This window comes from Tigriopus californicus, chromosome 5 (genome assembly GCF_007210705.1).
Source record: "Tigriopus californicus strain San Diego chromosome 5, Tcal_SD_v2.1, whole genome shotgun sequence".
Classification (NCBI taxonomy): domain Eukaryota; kingdom Metazoa; phylum Arthropoda; class Copepoda; order Harpacticoida; family Harpacticidae; genus Tigriopus; species Tigriopus californicus.
The window spans coordinates 9,706,856-9,716,127 of record NC_081444.1 but is presented as its reverse complement, the minus strand read 5'-3'; the positions used below and the strand labels follow the sequence as shown (position 1 = coordinate 9,716,127).

The 9,272-nt window shown below is 43.4% G+C and overlaps 1 protein-coding gene across 1 annotated transcript in view; it reads left to right on the top strand.

Moving 5' to 3' along the window:
* Positions 1 to 6,910: 6,910 nt before the first annotated feature.
* The window catches only part of LOC131880098 (mannosyl-oligosaccharide alpha-1,2-mannosidase IA-like), a gene marked incomplete at its 5' end in the record, with an annotated part of 17,342 nt that continues 14,980 nt past the window's right edge, over positions 6,911 to 9,272 (top strand). The window contains 1 exon segment of the mRNA XM_059226607.1: positions 6,911 to 7,703. Coding sequence (XP_059082590.1) covers positions 7,186 to 7,703 — 518 coding nt within the window.

Sequence of the window (9,272 nt, the reverse complement as noted above, 5' to 3'; positions counted from 1 at the left end):
GATAGACCCACAAGAGAACGCTTGTCAAGTTGCGCCCAACGAGGATGATGTTGATGACTTGAGCCAACGTACAACGGTGTCGCCAAGGATATTTCGTGGGATTGTCTCCCAAAGGAAAAGGGAATGGGTTTTTTTTTCTTTTAAGAGGGATGTTAATAAGGCGAGGAGGGATGCGATTGAGGGGAAGGGGAGGAAAGAGCATGAGAACTTCCGATTGGTTGAATCGAGGGTGGGGAATTTTCGGCTCATGCCGAAATTTTGGCACCTACCCAAAATGTTAATGCTAGGCTTTCTCAACTCAAAGAATTGAAATTTGCCCAATGATTGTCTTGACATTAAAAACTCTTGGAACCTCTCACCCACGTTGGTTTGACAACCAATGGTTTGGACCCAAAGAATCTCTGGAGGTGATGGCGCATGAAAGTCTTCGAACGGACCCTGGATTCAGTTTTTTTTGAGCCAGCAATGCTAGCTCGTGCAAATTCTGGTGAACAAATCATCAAATACAAATACAAAACAAACCTCAAAACAAAAGCGCTCTTTGGAACATTGCTCTTGACTCACTGTACGCAAGGCAATCATTTTGTTGATCCCCTTGATGATTTTGTGAGTGAATATGACTTTCATCTCTTAGTGGGCTTCAGGTGGCAAGAGATGGGTGGGGCAAAATCTGTCGTATAATGTACAAATGGGATCAAACTATCAGCCTGATCACTCAACTCACACTCAACCCGCCCACCCTATGAGTGGTCAATGCTGATCAATATTCCAGTGAGAAAAATGTTCTACTTGAAATGTTTTGGCAGATTGGCACAACCTTATTGATTGTGAACCCCTGGACATGTCTTAACTTGGAGAATCAAAGTTCCATTCATTGCCCTATCAAGGAATATGCAAGATTGGGTTGTTAGCCTGGGTGAACAAAAATCCAAGCTTCAAAGCGCCTTTCTTCTTCAATTTGACCAGCCATAGGAAACAATCGCCTTTGTCAAAAGTTGAAAATATTCCAGCTTATTTGGAACTCAGATTTCTTGGTGTTGAATAATCATGCTGCATATATGAAGAAGGGAAGTTATATGATTAACCTCAATCACTATCAGGTGTTCTCAGCTAGCCCCATTACTCCATCCATTGCTGGTGTTTGTAGAATTAAAACATAGGAAGATTTAGTTGCTTGCATTATTGATGGTTCCAAACTTAAATATTTGCTTTTTCACAACAGCAAACATTTTCAGCAACATCCTATGGGGTGCAGTGCTAATAATCTCCACCTCTAGACCCTCTGGACTAGAGTGTCATTTAACACAAAAAGTGCAAGGTGCTACATTTTGGATCAAGCAATAAGGGACTTCAGTATTTTATGGGAGGCACAGAGGTGTAGTCTGTTAAATATCATCATGACCTCCGCATCCTCGTGAGTGACAACCTTAAACCCTACCTACACCTTGGAACCATAGCAAGAAAGGCAAATGCCGTCCTTGGACAAGTCAAGAGAGTGTTCTCATTCTGGATGAAGGAAACTTTTCTGTGAATATAAAAAACATACATCTGCCCCCACCTTGAGTTTGCTGTTTGGTCATGGAATCCCTGGTTGAGGAAGGACATTGATTGAGAAAGTGCAGATGAGGGCAGTGAGAATGATTCCTGGGATTGAAGGATCTTACTATCAGAAGCTTGATCACCTTGGACTGACGACCCTCAAGCATAAACAAGAAAGTGGCGACGTTATTCTGGCCTTCAAGATTATGAGAGGTCTCAATGCAGTAGACTCCTGCCATACATATCAGCGTGTCAATCACAAGGTAGAAACAAGGAGTCCCTAGGAAACCTGGTCGTCCCCAAAGTTCATCTTGATGTTTGAAAGCATTCTTTTCTATTAGGTCAGTGAATACCTGGAATAACCTACCCCCAAGTGCCTGACAATCTCAATCAGTCAGTGAATTTAAGGTGTTTTATTACAGGTATATGGCATTCAAATAATTTCATTCTTTCCCTCATGCAACACCAATACCAATACCACCCGCATATACCATTTTAGTGCTCCTCCTTTACCCTTTCTATTTCTTTCACATAACCTTGGAGGGTATCTTAAGATTAAATACACTTTATATCATTTTTCAAACAATTTTCTGGCTCTCCAAGATGTTGGGGAAGTCTCTCAGCCAACAAAATGCTTATTGGACGTGTCAGAGTTGATTGTTTTTGGGTATAACGTCTTGGCTAGACAAGGGTTGGCCACTGACGACAAGTGGTTGCAGTGAGAGGTTGTTTATATGATTTCAATTGCTTGGAAATAGTTTTAGACCACCATTCAATTTGTTAAAACAAAGTTACAATTGAGATTTGGAATTTGATTGAAACATCTTTCATCATTTTGAATGTTGGGTTTGTCTGAATTGAATCAAAATATATTGAATACTTGGTTTGTCTGAAGGAAAAACACTTCTTCTTGGGTTGTTTTCAGGTTCATTATTTCACTGTTGCATTGCAAACGTTGTTAGAATTGTGATGAAGCATTTTTCCTTTCAGAATCTTTACTTCAAAGAAGCCCTGATGGTCACACTCACCCACACCTATTGACTCATTGAAGCGGGAAAGGAAGATGACGTCATCGTCAAATTTTGAGAGATCACTCCTAATTTTGAGGCCTCATATCTCTTTGCTGAGGGATTAAATTAAAGGTTCAGTTCTTTTATCCATTAAAGGAAGGGTTCATGCAGGTAGGTATTTTTATAAACTGTCTAAGTTTCACTCATTAACATGCATAAAAACTAATTTTAGAAGAAAAAAGCCGTTTTGCGGCTGATTTTTTTTGTATTATAGAATTCGTAATTTTGCAATAAACTTTTTGAAACCTTAGAAACTGTTATTGTCCAATAGTGAGATTTATATCTTGGATTTTTAGTACCTCTACTGTTTTGAAAAGTGCCCCAATGACCTCCCAAAATGTGTGCTGCTTTTCATCGTGCAGTTGCTACTTCAATGTGTCAATAGGGGTTTCAACTAGCTATTCATTCTCAACAATTGCGCCGCATTCCATTATAAGCTGGAGGCATGTATGAATGCGAAGAGCAGGGCTGATTAATAGCTTAAGTTGACTAATGTCACAAGAGTTCGCAAATGAGATTTTGACGCACTCAGTTCATTGTTGACCAAGATATGACCATTTCAAATTTTGGTCCCAAAGTCCAGTTCTTTAAGACGCACCCGGTATATGCCTTTAAAGCGCTATTTGTAGGAAGTTCATGTCAAAGTCAATTATTGTCTTGGCCTTTTCGTATGAGATAAAGCCTAAGCCAATACTTTGTTTTTCCTTTTCTCTCGACCAAAAATGGCTTTGAATAGTTCGCAACAACTATGAGTTATCCTAGCGCATGAATCCTTCGACTTTTTTTGTACAAAGGATGGCTTAGTCCTGAAGCCCTATGATATGAAGGATACTTCTGCATTTTTTTAACAACAATGGCGTGACTTCTTATTTCAAGCTGGATGAGAAGTCTTGGGCATTGCTGTATTTGGTAACGTGAACCCCCAAACAAGAGAGCAGAGAATAATGAAGTACTGCACGTGGGAGAGGTTGGCAAATCATTCCAGTTGGTGGGGGGGGAGGGGTTCATAGTGGCAATAGTCTTGGATCTTGGTAGGTCTTGAGGTTAAGTTTCCCATTTGCTTAAGGCACACTTTGGCCATAGTAATTAGACAAATTCGATAAGTTTATTGTAAGACAAGCTGAAGGATGTGTAAACCACGCTGCAACATAATGCATGCTTCACAATAAAAGGATTGGCCTGATCCATTGGGTTTACGGCGTTAGGTAGGCTGGAAAGACCATTCCGACCAAATAAAGACCTGGTCCCTTGAAAATGGAGATTGAGAACTGAGATTAGGGCAATGAATTAGTATAGTCGTTTGGTAACAGAATTGAAGGTTCAAAACTTCATCACATGGGACGCTGAACTCTGGGTCGAACCCTAATACTATCGGGCACTAATTGGACCGACTTACAGGGCCTCAGGCATCGGCCTTCATCCCAAAGGTGCGCACTTAGAAGGCTCCAGCTGCCAGGTAGGTGACGTCCACAGAGGTGACGTCACTAGATATAAGATATATATGGGGATAGGCTGTGAAATGAGGGGATTTGGGCTATATATTTAGCAATATATCTCGGAATAAACATAATGGCGCCAATAAAAAAACCTCCAAAATGTGAAAATATGTCAAAAGATGCAATATGATTGTGAACTTGAGCTAAACATTGAGTACAAGAACCAAATTCATACACTATATTTTTTATATTTAAATCTTAGGATTGGTGTTGGATGATACAGGGACTCTAAAGCTTTAGTATCCTTGGATGATAAGAGTGATGAATTTGGAGGATTAGTGATTTCCATTCTTTTCTTACCGCTGGTAGTAAAAAAAAGCGCAAAGGGTCGTTTGGCCGGGGTCCGGCTGCTTTGACAAGCTTGGGCGGAAACGAGTTATTACATTTATTAGCAGTACCATGGTCTCTATTATGGTTATTATGATTTATAATCAATACAGAGACACCAAGGCATACTTTCCATTCAAAATATTCTTACTTGCTTACTTTTCATCCTTCTGTGTTTCAAGTTCAAACAAAGAATTAAAAAAAATGTGCATTAAATTGATCAACATGAATTTTCAATAACTTATCAGCATTTAGCAGGATAAGTGTTTACATTTCTGCAAGCTATAGAAATACAATCAAATGCAAGAACTATGGTGGACGTAATATTGCTAAAAAATCAATTGAATTCCAACAAAGAATCCTCAAAATGTGTTTCTACCAAAAATAATGTTTAAAATATTAGCTTTTTAAAACTTCAAATGCTTTTATATAGAAAACTGAGCTAAATCAAGCAAGAATTTCATTAGAAGCCATTATCTTTGTCTTTTTAATATTGAAATTGCTTATTACAAATCTTGGTGTGCCAAAAATACCTTATCAATATTGAGGATACCACTCTTAAAGCCTATTAGTGAACCCCGGGTGGGTGTGATCAGGGCATTAGTAATAAAATGACAGTAATTCGTTCCTTTTCCCAAAAAAGGAACCGTAATTGCATTACATTTTAAAATTGTGTTATTGTAATGACCCAAAATCTACAAGAATTGCTCATTTCTTGTTCTATTTTCAGCTTCCAGAATGGCCTTTAATTTTTCATTTATCTTATGACAGCTGAAGAACCTTAAAGCTCAACAGAGATTGCCATTTTTACTAATTCATTGAGCATATTTTGGTCACATAAAACTTGTGTTTGCTCTTAACAGCTATGAAAGTGTTATTGGTCTTGAATCTTGTTGCATTTGCTACTTTAGTGTTAATATCTTTTCAATCTAATTCCGTTGGACTCAAGCACAGGAAATGTCTCTTTGGCTTGAATATGATGCTTCAAATTTCCAAAGCTTCCTCTTTTCGCTTCACTTAGGAGATGGACTTCTTAAAGAGAAGCTTTACTGCCTTCACAATGTCTAATAATGTTTGCCATCATCAATTTTGCGACATTGCTTCAAACCTTTAACAATCATTATCCCATACAGGGTCCCAATCTCGATTCTTCAAAATATTATGATGCAATACATTTTGAATAATTATGCCAAGATTAAATGCTAAGACTCATTATTGAAAAATGTTGACAAGCAATCTTCAAATGTAATGCATTAGGACTGCTTGAGTCAAAAAACTCTATTTCTTTTGAGAAGAATGGTCTGGATGGGGTAAACCACAAAATATTGGTCATCTAAATTTTTAGTAAAGGTAATTGTAACGAGTAACGCCGTTATATATTTTTTTTCGAGTAATGGTTGTGTAATGAATTACTATATTTTTGACTAATGTAACTGTAATTGTAATTTGTTCCTTTTATTGAGGGATGACTAATGCCCTGGGCGTAATGGTTAGGATCCAAGCAACCTTATCATTACAAAAAGTAGAAGTAGTGAGTATGGTGGCCTCAAGGGGGAAAGGCAATTATGTACATCTATCCACCATTAGGGCAACCATTAAAAAAAACAACGTTTTAGGGCGACGTCTTCTCTCTGTGCTCTTCCCTTCTTCTATCCGCTATGACGTCACCCTCGCGCTCGATTTGTTTACTTTCTCTGAAGTGCTGATTCCTGTATTTTAGGACCTGGCTGACCTGGCTCCATCCAGTCAACGTGAGTGACGCGATCGAGTGAGTGAGTGAGTGAAAAAGGAGGGCCAGGGCGCTGGTGGGTCGGTGGTGGCTCGCTGGTGAGTGCTGCTGTCAGATGTGGGCTGATCCGTTTCAGCCAGCTATGGAGTGCTCGGATAGTGGATAGAGAAAGAAATCGTGGAGGGCCTCGGCTAGCCCCTGCCGTGCAGCCGTCCACCCGTCCACCCGTCCACTCGGCACTGTACAGTAGTGCACAGTTGGCACACGTATTTCGTGTTTCCTTCCGATTCCTGGCCTCCTGACCTCCTGGCCTCCGGTGTGTGGCCCCAGAGAGAAGACGACGACGACGAGCCCGTTCCGATTTGGATACCAATCTGGTCGGATGGCCGTCTAGCCGCTAGTCTTCTCGTTCAGTCCTGATCTCGTTTCTGTTCCAATTCCCGTCCCGTTCCAGTTCTCGTTTCCTCCTACATCCAGACCCGCCTCTGGACTGAGTGACCGAGTGAGCGACCGAGTGATTGAGCAGGCACGCACGCACGCACGCACGCAACCCAGTAGCAACAACATCACCCACGTACCCGGACACACCCGGACGCACCCGGACACACCCGGATTAACATGACACGATTCTTGATCAGCCTGACCAAGGTGGTGGTGGAGGACCAGTGAAGCCCTCGGAGACACGCCCACACTCAGAAGCTAGAGCTTGACCCAGGAACTCAGCCACTCAGCCAGGCACCCACCCCGAGGAACACGGCCAGCCTCAGCTTGATTATTATTATTATTATTATTATTGTTGTTAGTATCACTCTTATCCAAAAGTCCTTCTTGGATTCTTGGGCATACTGCCCGTGAACATTGGATGGCGGGCCCAAGATCGACCTCCCTCCGCCGCTTGGACAGTGGACTTGCCGAGTTGATCTGGGAGCGCACCTGACCCTATCTGCCCGTGTTCCCCCTCCTCTTCGTGCCCGGTGCGCGCGCGACCTGAGCTCGTGAGGCCTTTTTCCTCGTGGGCTTCATCATGCCGTCCGTTTTGGGCCGAGGTTTCTTCCGGCCTCGCGAGAAATCGCTCATTCTCTTGGTCATGGTCACGTTCGCCTGCGTTTGCTTCGGCGCCATCTTCTTCTTGCCCGAGAAATCCGCTCTGGGCTTGGGCGCCATGGACGATTTGCACGAGAACCGCGTGTATCGCGTGTACCAGGAGCTAAAAAACGCCGGTCAGGACTTCATCATCCCAGCCCCGCCTCGGTTAGACCCGGCTGAGCTCAATCCCAACCTGCGACACGGCGTCATCGATCGCCCCGATCCGCACCAAGCTCAGGACAAGGCCCGCCTCTTGGCCCAAATCGAGATGGACCTGGAGATCAAGGAGCTACGCCAAAAGGCCGCCGGTCAACGCGTCTTGGACAAACCTCAACTTGATCTGGCCCAGCGGTCTTCCTCCGCTTCGCCCGCCCACCCGCCGGTCCCCCCCGTGGCCTCCATAGTGATTCAGGGCGGGTCGGATGCTGACCCGGATGTGCAAAAACGCCGTGAGACCGTTAGTCGGGTAAGTTAGCAGCCCCGCTAACACCGGGTCTAGATAGCACCTTGATTACGCCATTAGGGGGCCTAACCAGTCTATTCTTAGCAGCATTATTGCTTCATTCGACTGAAACCCACCATTCAATGACAGGATTAAAATTGCGTAATCCGACGAATCCCAAATTAGCCGGCTGAGCTGCCTAATTATGTCGGCCATGTAAGGGTTGCCCTACGGTGCATTCAGCAGGTATGCGCTAATGTTCCTAATGGCCGGGCCCAACGTGGTTTGACAATCGACACAGATGCAGTAAAAGAGTGTTTGTCGGAGAGGCGGAATAAGTCCATATTCTTGCCATTAAAAGCAACAAACAGCTTTGTGCATTGTCTATCAATTATTGACGTTGCCTCGCACTCTGACATTACACGTGTTTGTTGAGAGGCAGTTTCCTCCAAGATAGAATGACACTTTGGCCGAGCCAGGGAGTTTGAGAGATAAGCCCCCCATTCCCCCAACCCGAGAAACAAACCGGTCGATCATCAGTCCAAGTCGTCAAGCTACAGCACGACGATCTTAGGCAACAGCTGTGACCAACAACGACGACCTTTCTTAGTTCCACTGGGTTACTCTTGATCCCCCCCTCGAAACTCGTCTGGGTCCAACCTCAGTCTCCATGAAGATCATGGTGAACAAGAAGCGAGCTCTGGGCTTAGCCTCAGTAATTACTGGACTAGTGGTGCTTTTTGTGGTATCAATGAGTCACCGTGAGCCCGCACCCAATCGAGCCGAATTGGTCCACCGAGCTATGGTGCAAAGACAGTTGGAAGTAGCGCGGAACTCGGATGACCTAATAATGCAAGATCTAGATACAAAACTCAAACGAGACTTTGTCCGAAACGTAAGCGATAAGGTTTTTTTTTAAGTTACGACAGAGTAATCGAATTTGAATCTGGTCCCTCCCTCTGAATGGTTGGACGAGTGAAGAAGCCTTTCTCAAGGGCGATTTCTTCATGAGGAAAAGCTTGCCACATGCCGCTGTTACTAGAAGATTTGTATTGAGCCATCAAGTGTCTTCACAATTAAGCAACTAATGCTATTTTTGTCGAAGCTTACTCAACGGCACATATTTTGCCAGCCCATTGCCAAGGGTTCTCATTTCATTATTCGCTTTGGCGATGAGACTTGGCATAGTAATTGGTGCCGTTTTCTAGCGTCCCAGAGAGAGGTCCCAGGTTCGATTCTCCTCCCTGACCCTTCCCTACAAGAAACTGTTAGCCCTTAACCACTACCACAGATGGCGACTCAACCTGAGACGAATACGGCACAGTTTATCGGCACAAATGGGACGAAGTGATGGCCTCTTGGCTGGCTAGGCAAGACACAACGCTCTCAGCCTTGAACCCAGCCTTCAAATGTATGTGACGGCATTTCCATAATTCTCACATCCTTTTCATTCCAGATGATGAAGCACGCGTGGGATGGCTATGCCAAGTATTCTTGGGGTAAAAACGAAGTCAAACCCGTCAGCAGGAGAGGTCATTCCGGATCAATTTTCGGGTCCTCTAATACCGGGGCCACGATTGTGA